This window comes from Mastigoproctus giganteus, chromosome 11 (assembly GCF_048544385.1).
Source record: "Mastigoproctus giganteus isolate SK-2022 chromosome 11, ASM4854438v1, whole genome shotgun sequence".
NCBI classification, from domain to species: Eukaryota; Metazoa; Arthropoda; class Arachnida; order Uropygi; family Thelyphonidae; genus Mastigoproctus; species Mastigoproctus giganteus.
The window spans coordinates 77,644,469-77,659,596 of NC_143585.1; the positions used below are offsets into that span (position 1 = coordinate 77,644,469).

Consider the following 15,128-nt stretch of genomic DNA (forward strand, 5'->3'; position numbering starts at 1 on the left):
ACTGCGAAATGGAACTGTTTCAGCTTCTGTGGCATCAGCTATTTGTTTAATGCTGGAAGGAGTGCCTTTTCTAGAAGTTTCAGGAGGGTGGAAGAAGTTGAGATTGGTCTGAAATCTTTTAGGCTTGTTGGTGCTTTAACCTTAACTGTTTTAAGACTGTAAAAAAACCGAAATTCGAAAATTTGGTGCATTTGCCATCGTGATTTTCAAAATATTTTCCCGGGTGAGGACCCCCTGAATCACATTCTTATTTTCCATTAATAGTGATTAAAACTACGTTCATTTTTCCATTAATTACAGCGTTCCTTTGGATATCTATAGAAGGGATTATCGTTCAGAGCGTGCTGTTTCTATTTTCGTGTATCCTAATATTTGGAACTTACGAAGTAAGTGCTTTTTAATTCCATACATTTATTTATATAGATAAATAAATAAATTTATTTATTACTTATACACTGTATAAAATTTCTTATATCATTAATTCGTCCTCAACTTATATTTCATAGATTTAGTGTATTCTATAATCGTTTACAAAGTCGTTTTTAACTGTATATCTTCCCTTTGGTGATTGCAGTTATACCATGGTAAAATGAATTATCTTCCAGGGAAAACACCGTCTCTTGTTGCCGTGGTGCATTTGGATGGGCGGTATTTTTGGTGGTCACATCTTTAAAATTTCTTGGATGTTTGCTTTTGAGGTATGATTTTTTATTTTTACTGTTAAAATGAAACATTTATTAATTCTAAAAATAATTATAAATGACTGAATAAAAGCAATCAAACGAACATTGGATCAAATTCTGTTGTTTTTTTCCGTGCGCTGATTGAAGGAATAAAAGCTCTTTTTTTATTTATTATTTTTTTAAAGTCATGAATTATTACTATTTGCTAACACGCCTGAATGTGATGCACTGCTTACATTAACAAACTTATTTTCAACATATTAGAATGAATCGAGTAACTTTCAATGAATTTATTTGATGAATTAAAAAGACCATGAAAAGCATTTTGTTTTTCAATATATTAGAATGAATCGAGTAGCATTTTAATTTTGCAAAAGTATAAGAAACAATTATTACAGGAAGAAATACTTCTTACTTTGAGGTAAGTAAAACGAATAGTAGTCAGAAATATTTTAGAGCCTATTTATTTAAAGAATAATAATAAAAACAAATTTTATTGTTTAACAAATTTTTATTACTAAAATACGCATTTTAGGTGGACACATAATACGTAATTAGAAAGTAGTCAATTCGTAGGAAAATCTGTAGCAGTTGAGGTTGAAGTGCAATTACTGCAGTTTGGAGAATGGAAAGGAGAGGAAGAATGTGGAGAAGTTTGTTGTTGGTAAACAAATTCATCTACAAGTTGTTGCACACGGATTCTGAAAGCCATTTTCCTTGATCCATCTATTTTGCGTACGTGGGAAAGCAAACTCTTGAAAAACAACTCGTCTTCATCAAGTTCTTTTACTTGAAAATGTTTTAATTTTTCGAAATTTGACATTGCATAATTAAACGTTTCGTTATGAGAAAGTCTCTTCATTTTATTTGATGGTGCTGGAGTAAAAGATGACTGCGTTGGTGCTGGGGTAAAAGATGACTGCGTTAGTGCTGGAGTACAAGATGACTGCGTTGGTGATGGAGAAAAAGATGAGTGTGCGGTAAAAGATGATTGTGTTGGTGGCGGCGTAAAAGATGACTGTGGAGAATGCCAATTACTATCACTATCAGCCGTATCTTCAATTTCAAGAATGGTTTCGATCTCAACATTTGGCTCTTCCTGCAAGCTGCTTTCTTCATTTTCGTATTTTATAATTGGGGTTCCTGAGTGAGACTCGTTTTCGCTATTCTGGGAACTGTGAATCGTCATTTCAGATGAATTTCCGGTTTTGGGCCTGGCCTTTACTACATCTTTAAGAAAAAGCAGAGAGTGAAAATGTGGCCACTTTGACAAATGGTAAATTTCTCCCGAATCTCCGGAAGGTAAAGGGGGTATTTTACCAAGTTCAACTGCGAACTGATCTCGCAAATACTTCCATTTTTTTCTTAAAGCATTTTCTGAAACATAAAATAATAAAAATATAGTCAGTGATTCTTGCTGTTTCAAATTATTATCACAAACAAATGTTACAGAAATGTTAAAAGAATGAAAACATTATAAGTTTTGAAATATTTTTGTTTCCATTTAGCTACTGGATCTTCCTTCAAAACCCCTTGCTTATTCTTTTCGGAACAAACATCGAGTATAAAATCATTTCTGAGACTGTTGTCGTGTTATTGGGTGCTTATAGGTAGAACGCAGGTGGACTGCTTAGCAGGAACCAGCAGCGAAGAACTTAAACGAAAGAACTTAAAACTGCCCACTGGCTATGGACACATGAAAAGCAGTTGAGCAGCGCATGGCCACATACCGACGTCTTCAGGTGGTTGGGTAGGTTTTACTGTCGCCAGTGAACGTTAATCCCATTAAACTCAGGTACACTGGTATCCTAAAACTGACCACTAAATTGGTGATCAACCTTTCCTGGAATTCAGCGGGTGTCCAGTAATTTTCATGTGAAAACTTATCAGCATATATCGTGCAATTTATATTTAGATCTTTTAGAAATATTTGTGGAGCTAATACAAAATTTACTAAAACTGGATCAATGGGAACCTTTCAGGTCTTTTAACTAAAATTTCGAGTTATCTCTCAAATAAATGGAAATGCGTTTCCGGTTTTCGGGCATTACTCGATAAACAAAAGTCAGATCGTCACTTTGAGCATACGTTCTGCTAGTCCCTTGATAAGATTTTTAAAAACCCCCATTAAATGCCCGAAATTTCAAAGGTGCGCAAGGGCATATATTTTTACGTACTATGCTTATTAATAGTTTAAAAAATTTTTAAATATATGTATATGAGCTACTATTATTTATTTCTATTTTCAAATTTATTTTAAATTGGTGTGCCAATCTGCATGTTGCCGTCTACTACGACGGCTGAACTCCCTACTACGACTGTTAATCGCCATTTTAAAATGGAGATTAAAGATGGGAAAGGGTTAAATATATGACAAAATGTAAAATACAAAACAAAATTACACACAATTCTATGCATCCACATCAGCACTTCAGAGTTCCACGGTAGTCATACTGAGAAATATTTGTAGAGCGCACAATTTAAGGGATGTTTTCATGGAATAAAACCTGGGGAAACAATTTAAAAAAACTTATTTTTTTGCTGATGCTATATAAGCTAATATAATTAATATTTACTTATAATAGTTTATACATTTGCATTGATAGAAATCCGTGTTGTATTTTTAATACAACACGAATTTCTTGTTTTGCCTTAACAAACGAGTATCTAGAATGTTCAAAGATTAATTCAATTGGGGATTATGTATTGGAAAACATGTGGAGCAAAGATAACAACCTCTAATTAGAGTCACCATCTCTGGATCATAAGAAAAGAGTACAGGGAAATTTGGATAGGCTCGAGTTTTTTTTTTTTTTTTTGTCACATTTAAAATTAGAAATCGGTTGTCGATTGCAAAAAACAGACCAAAATAAATACATAATAAATTTCTGTTTATTGCAAATACGCTTAAAAAACATCCTATACGATTTATTGTTCTAAAATTCTATTCCTAAAAGTTTTCAGAATTCACAGACAGAATTAATAAATTTCCCTAATAAAGCTCTAAAAATCAGGGATTCCTCGAATTCGCAACTTATCTGGGACTTATAACATAAAACCACTGTCAAGCTTTTTCTTTGAACTTCCGGTGCTAGATTTTAGTACCGTAGTTGTTTTTTTTTTTTAATATTGCATTGCCATGGTAGCTTCAGATTTCTTGCATTGATCGTATTATGAATATTGAAATGATTAAGTCTGATAATTATTTCTTGCAACCCTGTACAAGAAATGTGCAGAATCTCGCTCTGTGAGGAAAAATGGCCCGATTAAAAATAAAATAATAATAATAATAAAGAAAAATGAGTACTGAAAATCAAAAACAGATAATGGAGCACGTGTTCTGCTTACACTGTAATATTGTATGAAATTCATATACTGTATATGATATGATATTGGGGACTACAGCCCCTTTAGCTCCTACATTGCGAGAAATTTAACCAAAATTCAACAATAAACGCTTATCCGGAGCAAAAAAACACACACACACACACGAATGTCTTTTTGGTGCCTTCGTATTTGTAAAAAAATATTAAAAATTCAAAAATTTGTAATATATTTTTAATATGTAATTTAAATTATAATGTAATGTAATTTTGTATTTGTAATTAAAAATATTGTAATTATAATATTACAAAATAATTTAATACTTATATGTACCACAATAGTTTTAACGATTATGTATCATACTACAGGCAGCCTTTCCCATTTTAGTATGTGAGCTACTTTAAAAATAAACATGGTCATCAAACTGACCTATCACAATTTTTTTACAAATAAAAATAAAATGTATCTTTAATTTAATAAAATACTAGTTATAGAATAATTGTAATTTTTTATTATCGAAAAAAAAATTAGATAAGCGGATATATAAAACGTTGGCATAAACTTTAAAGCCATATCAGGGAAGAATGAGATTTCTGGCAGTGGTAATCTCCAGAAAATTATATTTTTATTTCTATGCACGACGATTGGTCATTTGCAGACTCCTGTTTTAAACTATGGCGTTAATAAGATCTTACACTGGAAATTAAAAACTTATAAAAGTAAAAAGTTATCACAAAAGCTTTACTATTTTTCCCTAATAAATAATATTTAAAAAATTATGTGAAAAGCCTTCCGGGATTGCTCCCCACCCCCAGTTATCTTCTGGTCAGGGATTTTAAAAAGGTGCAACTCCAAGTAATCCTCGTTTTAGCATTACACAAAGAAATTTCAATATGCAAGCTTTGAAGACTACACCTCTAAAACTGTAAGGGTAATTTTTCTAATATGTATTCGTAATAGTTTTATTATACACAACGGTGAAATCTCATTTAAAAATAAATAAATAAATTTTCTGTTTATACTCCAGGACGACCACATAAGGTCACAGAAGTCTTTGAGTGATATTATGAAATAAAATAATAATTAATTACCTTCTACGTAAAGTTCTCTGCTTATTTCATGCCAACATTTCTCCACAAAATGCCTGTTTGAATGAAGTTTGTCACTTCTGTTCCATATTGCGCGTCTGGCGTAAACCTTCGAAATTAATGCTTCGATATCCATGGTGAAACCCGACTGGCGCCAACGCCCAAACAAGCAAGCTGAGTAAAATTCACTCCGGTGAACGGGCAGATAAGCACAACCGGTGTTGACCAGTGCCGACACGCTTCTATTGTGCGCGTTGCCTAGATGAGTCATTAAGCTGCCTGTAGGGGCTGATTCCTGGAAAGCAACCTGCTTCCTACATGTTCATACTTATGTTGTATTTTGTTGCCAGCATTTAAGGCCATCAGATTCACAATGTGGTCTCAGACATGGAGTACTCATTTTAGTTTGCCACTGTATTTGTTTTATTTCGCTGTTAAATGATTTGGATTTACCAAGTCGATATGCCAAATAAGTATTGTGTACAGGAAATCCAAATAATGGACAAAAGATTTGCATGTTTAGATAGCCAGATACTGAAGAGTGATAACAAAAATGATTGATGCAGTTCTTTATTTCATTCGCCAACATGCATTACGATAAGAAAATACTAAATTGTATCACCTGCGAGAAATCGAAAGCGTAATATTTATGAATAAATGTCGTTCTTTATGCGATATTTTAGACATATGCCATATTTTTGCTTTAGTAGCAGCTTAAGCAAATTCAAGATTTTATCAATAGATGTCGCCACGGTAACTGTGTCCTTTATCAGAGTAGCGCATTAATGTGTTAGCTAGTATTGTACAATACTGTGGTTTTTATTACTGCATGCAGATTGACGTAAAGAATGAACTGTTTCTTTTTTAAACAAAGGGAAGAAAATAATAAATAACATCACATTAGTGACGTATCACTAGCTTAGTCCCTGCAATTGTTCTTTTTTGATTCCTAAAATAATTTTTCTATTTTCTTTTGAACACTGAGCCCCTTTGAGATCAGTGCTCACCACCTGTGGTTTCCCACGACTGTTATTATTATTATTATTATTAGCTATATGGCGCAAGGAAGCCTGACGCTTATGCTGCACCAGCCAAAAAAAAAAAAAAAAAAAAAAAAAATTCTGAATTACCCTAAGAGAGAGAGAAGTAGAAGGGAATCACTAAGAAAGAGAAGAATGATGACATACCCAGGACCCTGGGTATGTCAAGCCCTTATTCACCAGATGTGAGCCACTGGGGTTAAACATTTTGTATATGATGATTTTACCATATAAAAATCGCCTATACAAAATGTATCTTGAGCTAATTCTAATACTACTACTGTAATACTTACTTTTAATTTATTATTATTATTGTTAATTTTTACCTTGACCGTCTACTCACCTAAATTTTTATGTCTTGTAATGCTCATTCGTTTCAGCCTCGTATCACAGCCTCCATTGCTATTTTAAGTCTTCCCATTGCTGCCCTTGCTGTAAGTATTAGTTTTTATTTTATTTTTTTCCATTTTTTTTATTATTTTTTGTTTTACGTTAATTGCGTAATATGAATGAAGGTTAACTGCTATACACTTATGCCCAAAATTTAATATTACGACCTTTTCTTTCCCTTTTTCAACATCATTGTGTAGATTTTTATATTTGATGTTGCTGTTTACCGCGATAAATTAATATGAAAAAATAATACAGTACTGTGTTAACATGGTGTGATAATACAGTTTTGATTTTTCCGATCCCACTATAAAAAACAGTTCCCAAATTAGAAAATACAGAACCCATCAGCAACAACTAGCACATTTGTTAAACATTTGAGCAGCCAACACAAACAACATAAAACTACAAACCATGGATTTACACTAACACACATATGTCTGGCCCGTTTTGCAGATTTCTGTATTTCATCACAGAATTATTGGATAATTATTATAGATGACTATTGTCTGGGTGCCACCAAAAAATAGGGTAAACATACATACTGTACATGTTCTTTAAATATGATATTCTTTTTCTACAAAAGAAAAATGTTTATACGTTGGGGACCCTTACACAGAGGCAGATTTAACGGCGGGCGCACCGGGCGTACGCCCTGGGCCCCAACTTCTGAAGGGCCCACGCAAAACCCCAACAAATTAGTTGAACTAATATGTTCAACTATTAGTTCAAAACTTTGTGATTATTATTAATTATATTATACATATATTATATTCAAATTTTATTGGAAATAAAACATTAATAGTACATAATATTTTTTTATTTATTTAAAAAAATGGTTAACATGTATTTTTATTTTCCCTGTCTCTCTCTTTTTAAGGGGCCCAATATTTTCTTCTGCGCCCGGGGCCTCAACCGACCTTAACCCACTACTGCCCTTACATCACGATACCTGTTTCAGAAACGGAGATAACGTATTTCGCTTCTTCTTGAAAAGTTTTGTATACTGCTTATTAAACGCAAAGGCAACTAAGACTATGAGGTATACGCAGGGCCTGATTTACATATCAGCTAAACAAGCTACAGCTTAGGGCCTCACATTACAAGGGATCTCGCTCTATCTTAAAAAAAAAAAAATCCTTTTTTAATATTGTCACAGGTGAACTGTAAGAGAGAACGGCCTCGTACATGTTATAGCTTAGGGCCACAGCAAGTTTAAATCCGGCCCTGAGTATAGGTGTATTGTTTGTAACTGAGTGTGTTCTATGGTCAGTTTGACTGGTTATAATAAAAAAAAAAGTTGCATAATAAAAAAAAAAGTTGCAGGTCTCGGCGAGAGTTGCATGAAAACATGCAACTCTCGCCGAGACCGAATAACTCGGCCACTTTGCAAAAAAACAAGAAAAAAAGAAGCAGATGAAGTTCCTTCCTTCGAGAATGGGATCCGAATTTGGAAAGACAGCGATCGTAACCATTGTTTTAACCGTGAACGCTTATATACTAGACGTTTTTATACTAAAACCGCTTCGTCACTAATGGCTCCGATTTCTTTTATTATTATTATTATTATATTTTTAATACTTTTATGTATCAAATGTAATGGTGCCATCTGAAAATTTTAAACATCACCACCAATATCCTACAAGTTTCAACACTGCACACCAGGTGATAGGGCTGTTGTAATCTGATAAAATGGAAGGTAACGTTGGTGTGCACATAAAGCAGTGCTATTAAGTTCCTGAATGCAGCGAACATTGCGCCTGTTGAAATTCGCCAACGTTTGAAGAACCTTTAAAGCGACATGACATTCGGTGTGAGCACAGTTAGGCGATGGATTCGGCGTGTCAGTGGTGGTAGTGGTTTGAAAGACACGCCATGGTCAAACCGTTCTGAAAAAACTACAGCAACGGTTGAAAATGAGAAGAGAGCGGATAAACTGATTCGTGAAGACCGACGCATTCACTAAAGAAATGTGCGCGAGAAAGCAATTCGGAGAATACGACATAGGAAACTGTGTGCCAGATGAATTTTACGAATGCTATCGCTAGATCACAAGGGGACCTGCAAATGCAAGATATACTGCCGATCATTCGGAGGTGGTTCGAGATCATGGGCAACGATTTTCTTGACGGCATCGTCATGGAAGATAGCACAGTTGGTAGAATCGCCATTCTCCCCACATCGGGTGGAAAATACTCGAGTTCGATACCCGTCAATGACGAGAGGATTTTTATGGACCTTTTTCACAACGTGGCTGAGTTAGTTGGTCTCAGGCGAGGGTAGCATGTTTTATCTCCTGGAAACTCGGGTTTTTCGTCCACAGAACACACGCAATTTACAATTCAAATTATTATATTATGGCCACCCATAATTTCTTACATATACCCATTTTTATACCATATTTATGTAATTAAATATACCATATTTATGTAATGCGTCTGTAAATTGCGTGTGTTCTCTGGTCTTGCCTGTTTTGCTGAACGAATAAACGCCATAAACACGGAAAAACCGTGCTATCTACGCCTGAGACCGACTAACTCAGCCACGGAGTGAAAAAAACTCATTAAAGTTCCTCACGTCATCGATTCGAACCCGGGCCTTTACCACCCAGTGTGGAGAGGACGGTGACAATACCACTGTGCTACCCGCGCAGACACATGCAATTTACAGGCAGTATACGCGTAGCCTTCGTCGCTGATGCTCCTAAAACCATACTACAACAAAAACTGAATATGAGTCTGGGTACGCCACTATGAATTGGAGTTAAAGCAGTAGTCTATGAGATGGCAATACAATAGGAATAGTGAGGGAATGATAAGGGGCAGGGCCGGCTTAAGGCATATCGAGCGATTTCCCCGAACAGGTCGCCAAAATTTAGGGGGCGCAAAATACACTATAAATTTTAAGTCGGAGAGGGCGCGCACCAAAAAATTTCGCACAGGGCGCTGATAGACCTGGGCCAGTTCTGAAGAGTGGGACTATCCTTGTGAGTTTCCTGAAATGGAGACACTGAATCAGTGATGCTCTCTATGGAAATACAGAAGACATGAATTGAAAAACAGAAGAAATTAAAAATTTCTTCTTCATCACGACAATGAAGGTGAAATTTTCGGAAATTTCCATTGCGGAATTTGAGTGAACTGTTCTGCTCGATCCCATGTACAGTCCCGACTTCGCGTCATCAGATTTTCACTTGTTTGAACCTATGATGACCTTCATGGGAAACACTTCACCGTTGACGATGCTGTTATTGCAGCTGTCAAGAACCACACCACAGCTCTTGGTGTGGCCACCGTTTGCACTGATAACAGCCGCTATTCGACTAGGCATTGGCTCCACTAGATGTCTAAATACTGTAAGCCTTGCAGGCAGCGTCGCTGCAGATCCCTAACAGTATTTAGACATCTAGTGAAGCCAATGCCTAGTCGAAACCGGAATAAATGAGGGTTGTGTGTCCATCCGCCTCACTTCCCGTTCAAAAACATCTACAGGGGTTCAATTGGATCAAGGTCAGGCGAATTTGGAGGCTAATCAAGAAGCATTATATCTTCACTGTGTTTCTCGAACCACTCGTGCACAGTGCGGGCCTGATGACACGGCGCATTATTGTCTTGGAGGATCCCGTTTCTATCCGTGAAAAAAATGCAATGTATCCTCTAAGAGCTGTCGGTAGACTTCACCAGTGAAAAGTTGGTCCATGCGCATCAGAGAGCCTAGTTTTTGCCAGCAAAACGTTCCCCGTTATTAGGCAACTACCACTACCTGCCTTGATAGTGGAGCCACGCACGATGGGTTCTTGGATTTGTGTTGCTTGCGTCACACATGAAGACGTGTTGAACCAGGTATGTGGACTCATCCGACCAGCACACTCTTTTTCAGTCTTCAAGTGTCCGAACAACGTGTTGTTGACACCACAGCATTTGCCGTCGGGTGCTTCCATGTCTGAAATTACGTCTTGTCGGTTGCTCTCGACCTACCATTCTTTGTATATCTTAACCACAGTGGGATGTGAGCAACCGACAAGACGCGCCGTTTCTGATATGGAAACAACCGACACACGAGCTACAACAATCATGCTCATTTGAAACCCCATGATATCTTTACTATGTCCAATAACTACTACTTTATCACTTTGACTTGCACGACCAGATGCAAATTATCATTGCTCTAGTGTAGGAAGCTGTTCGGCGTTTTAAATAAGTTAGCGATTGAAGGCCAATGTATTATTTAACTTCGTACTTTCACTAAGCCAAGTGGTGCAAGTTCAAACCATGTGACATACGAAACTCTGTATCCTGACACTACTAGTGTGCCACAGGCGAATCTGCCTTTTTTTTTTTTGGAAAAAGAGAGTGGGTAAGTGCTGGATTTAGGTCATCTGATGCCCTGGCACACATATTTTTAAAAGTCCTAAAAAATAAGATCCACAGTGACTGCAGATCTCTTGGACCCACTGTAATCGCGCTGATCTGCTCTCCCTTCCCCGATAAACTTGTAGCATTGGGGAACCTGCGCAAGCGCAGATAAGAATTTCAGCCGTATATATATGGGTGTAGTCATTTATTTATAAATTACTCTGGGAGTACTTAATTGGTCTGTCCCCAAGGAAGATATCTAAGGATCTTAAGTATTTTCCTAGGGGAATAATAAGAAATTATCAATTCTTTATAATATAAATTACCATAGAATTGTTAAATTAAACAAAATGGCTATATGTGATATTATCGGATTGTAAAAGTATTTTATGGGATCAGGAATTATTTTTGAATTAAATCACAATTTTTCCTCCACAGGTGTATGGTTTTCTTTGTGTGATATCATATTACCAGTTTCTCAGTCAATATACTCAATGCTGTTCTCCAAGTAAGTTGATGCTCGATATTTAAACTTGTTATTTCATTATTAATTATAATCTGATCCAAAATTAAAATGTCTACTTCAGAGAAATGAAAGAAATTATTTTCGTTCTGCTTTGTGGGCAAGAAATTTAACGTACAGTGAAAGTGTGCTACAGTGAGATTCGGATAAAAACGGATTCTTGGCATAGCTAAATTACAGGTTAAAAATAAATCCTTAGAAAAACGCTAGAATTTGTGAAAATCTGTTGTATATTCACTTATAATGCAATCTACAATGAAATATGAGGGTAGTTTAAATGAAAATGGCAAAAGAATTAAATGAACAGTTCTTTATTCAACGTACTATTAGTTCGTGGGTATAATTCCCTAGCTTTGTGATAAATACGTCAAGTGAGACGCTTGGCTAATTCTCATAGGGCGATTATACCTGTGACTGAGGACTAGTGGTGTTTGAACTCATAATAGAGTCTAGGACAAGTCCGCCCATTATAGTAGTAATAGCAATGGCGTAGCTACCATGTAGGCAGGCAAGGAAATTTCCTCTGGCCCGGGCCCTTTAGGGGGCCCGGAGGCAAAGAACATGTTTGGGCCCCTACTTGTGCCATATTGTGCCTAACCTGCTCGTTATATAACGATAAGTTGAAAAATTTAATAAACAACAAGATAACAAAAACAACAGTGTACAGACATATAAGATATTGGCAAGAGTCAAGACTTGTTGACAATGCAATAGACACTTATCTCTTTGGAGTGGGGCCTTAGACAACTGAGGAAGAATGTGTTCCATTTTACTTGCTTCTGCCTTGTTGGCTCAGTGATCACCATTCTTCTTATCAACTTTTGGAGGAAAATAAAAACCTACTCATTACATCTTACCCTTGAGCCTAATACTTTAGTAGTTAACGCGGATGATATCCGAATAGAATTATGAAATGGTAAATTTAGGTGTGTATGTGTATGTTGAATGGAACGGTGTCACGAGCCCAGGGTGCCTAAATAATCAAAAATCAGGGAAAAACACTTACCGATAAATTTCACTCGATTTAAGATTTGTCCTTGTCCTTCTACGTGGAATTTTGCTTTAACCGTCGAATAGGGATTGCTGAAGTGACACTTAATCGTTACGAATTTAGAGGACTCGTGAACACACAACCGACTTGGTGGGTTGAGGTAGCCTCAGACGATGACTTTCTGTTGCACCGGCGACCTAGATCCGTACTCCAACTTCCGTGCATTGTCCTTTTACATGACTTCGTCAACATAAAGAAACTTTCAATAAGAATTCTGGCCTGTAGAAAACGTTATCAACCTTCTAGTGAGGCCTTCCAGGTCTTGATGTATGCGCATACATACAAGCTATAGCAACTGCTCCAATACTGATGGCTTGCATCTACATTGTTATTGCATCCTTGTATGAAGGCCGTGTCCACAAAAAAAAAAAAAAAAACATTTCCTCTCCCTCTTATCACTAGCAGAATTACAGTATGTACCCTATCACTACAGTTAGCTGATAGGGTACATACTGTAATTGCTGTTAATACTGTATTTTACACAAGAACAAGGATGTGGGCGTGACCGGCGACTTAACTTTCTTTTTGATATTTTATTTTTTGAACTTAATTAATGTGGACTTCACTTGTCCTCTGTGACCGAGTTTGTCCTATTTAATTAGACATCATTTAAATTCTCTTTTAAATTTTCTTGTAAACCAGAACCCAATTAATAAAGTATCAATACGATCGATTATGAGAGTTATACCAGTACGTTCCCCCTTGTCAAAAACCGATTTCTGTTGTTTATCTCTGTTTCTCCGACACCTAAACAACATTCCGTCAAATTACAGCCTTACAGTCAAGAATTACTTTGTATTTCCTTGGCACTTGCACTATGGAAAACATAGGACTATAGAAGTAATAATAAACCGAATTTAGGATATTTGAAAAAGATGTCAGAGGGAAAAAGAATTAATTTTCGTAGACGGTAACATAGGACTTACACTTGGAGAATATTTAATCGTACAGGCCATGTCTGTGATGACCTCGGAATATTTCTTAAAATTTAAGAATGATGGCAATTCAGGAATAAACCGCTGTTGTAGTAACTGCATATTAGAAAGGAAAGAGGTTGGGTGGGGGGAGCTGGTTGCCCTTGCAAAATTAGTCTCCTTCTCTTGCAATGCACTTCTTTCATCTAGAAATTAATGCCTCGATGCTGTCAAAGAAGAATTTTTTGTTTAACTGTCCTCGAATATAATTTACATGTGGAGCATTTTCTTTTACTAATCGAATTTTAAAAATTCACTTTCATTAAATTATGACTTGTTTTGAATTTTATATATTTTTTATTTTCAGTACGGGATACAATAATATGTCCAATTCAAAAAGTCGAACTTGCGCTCCAGCGACCATCAACAGAAGAAACGTTACTACAGGAGTTAAAAAATGATGAAGGAACTGAAGCAAACAGCGCAGTCCTTCTCAACACCGAAAACGTTGAAAGCCAAAATGGTTCTCGAATGAAAGAAACAGAAGAGATACTTATGGAGGATGTAAAGAATCATAAGGATGATAAGAATGATACTGATATAGTTGCAACAACTAAACTTTAAGGAGAATCGTAATTTAAAAGTCGAAGACATGAAATATTCTAGTAAGACGCAGGATAAAAGGATTTATCAGTCTAGAAGAGCTGAGTCCGGAGAATATTATACCATTATTATACTGTTAGAAGATTTTTTAAATAAAAAAAATAGCCTCAAATTAGTTTCGAGAATTTTCATGTGAAACCTTCTGGCCCCATGTACAATATTTATAACGCTAACAAATATATAAATCTGTTACCCGCTTACCAAAATGATTCATTCATGTTGGGCAAACCGATAAAATTCATGCATGTTTTCTATTTCAGCAGCATCCTTTTATGCTGTATAAAGGGATTAACAACATGACCAGATTATAAACTAATCCAAGAAATTATGTTTCTTCCCTTAATGCAGCACTTGAGTTAGCTGGTCTGCAGCCTTAGGTACAATTTAGATATACGCACACCGCAGATAATCATTAAATTATTCTAAATAGTGAAAACTACTGATTTGGATAATGTAATGATTAGATCATAAGTACATGTTATCAAAATCGGCAAAATGAGCATTTATAAATAGTGGCTATTTCATTATTATTTACTACTAGCATAAGAAGACTAGATACTGTAGATAATTTAAATTACATTTTTATCCAAAAAAATTAAAAAAGTTGATTCCGTTTCCGTCTGGGAGGGGAAGGAGGAGTGCCGAGTTCCACCGCCTCCTCTGTCTCTACTCTCGGAGAGGGGGTAGCGTTACTTTTTAGACATATCATCTGGGTTTGAAGGAGAGCGCATCTTTACTCCCGGAGAGGGTAGAGACAGGCGGCGGCGGCTCCCCTCCTCTCCATCTCAGACAGAGACGGAATATGAGGACTGAATTTCACTTTACGCACAAAGAACGATGCTTCCAGAATGCGAACTTTTGCACTAGAGTCAACGGAGAGGAAACAAATTCGAGGGAACTTCTCACCATTCGCAAACGAAGAGTACTTTATGAACGTTTAGATCTAGTTTCTACCATATACCAGTTAACAACATGGAAGACTAGCCAAAACACATGCCGATATCACTTACTTTATACTCCAGTATGTTGCAAGCGAGTATTGCGTACCGCAACGTATTGAGGCTTGCTGTACAATACAAAGCGGCCACGTTCAACGT

General features: G+C 36.1%; 2 protein-coding genes across 2 annotated transcripts; one reads left to right on the plus strand and one right to left on the minus strand.

Moving 5' to 3' along the window:
* Positions 1-370: 370 nt before the first annotated feature.
* LOC150078154 (uncharacterized) lies at positions 371-13,992 on the plus strand. Its single transcript, XM_090384479.1, has 4 exons — positions 371-386; positions 606-698; positions 11,319-11,388; positions 13,736-13,992. The coding sequence occupies exons 2-4, from the start codon at positions 642-644 to the stop codon at positions 13,990-13,992; spliced, it is 384 nt and encodes a 127-aa protein (XP_090240605.1). The 5' UTR covers positions 371-386; positions 606-641.
* Positions 1,247-5,266, minus strand: LOC150078155 (uncharacterized). Its single transcript, XM_090384854.1, has 2 exons — positions 5,099-5,266; positions 1,247-2,060 (listed from the first exon to the last, which is right to left on the minus strand). The coding sequence occupies exons 1-2, from the start codon at positions 5,229-5,231 to the stop codon at positions 1,249-1,251; spliced, it is 945 nt and encodes a 314-aa protein (XP_090240980.1). The 5' UTR covers positions 5,232-5,266; the 3' UTR covers positions 1,247-1,248.
* Positions 13,993-15,128: the final 1,136 nt, after the last annotated feature.

Excerpts from the sequence above, each read along its gene's own strand:
- LOC150078155 (XM_090384854.1), bottom strand. The coding sequence starts at position 5,231 with ATGGATATCGAAGCATTAATTTCGAAGGTTTACGCCAGACGCGCAATA. Across the intron at positions 2,061-5,098 it reads CAGAGAACTTTACGTAGAAG|AAAATGCTTTAAGAAAAAAA; the intron begins GTAATTAATTAT and ends TTTATGTTTCAG.
- LOC150078154 (XM_090384479.1), top strand. The coding sequence starts at position 642 with ATGGGCGGTATTTTTGGTGGTCACATCTTTAAAATTTCTTGGATGTTT. Across the intron at positions 699-11,318 it reads CTTGGATGTTTGCTTTTGAG|GTGTATGGTTTTCTTTGTGT; the intron begins GTATGATTTTTT and ends TTTCCTCCACAG. Across the intron at positions 11,389-13,735 it reads TACTCAATGCTGTTCTCCAA|TACGGGATACAATAATATGT; the intron begins GTAAGTTGATGC and ends TTTTATTTTCAG.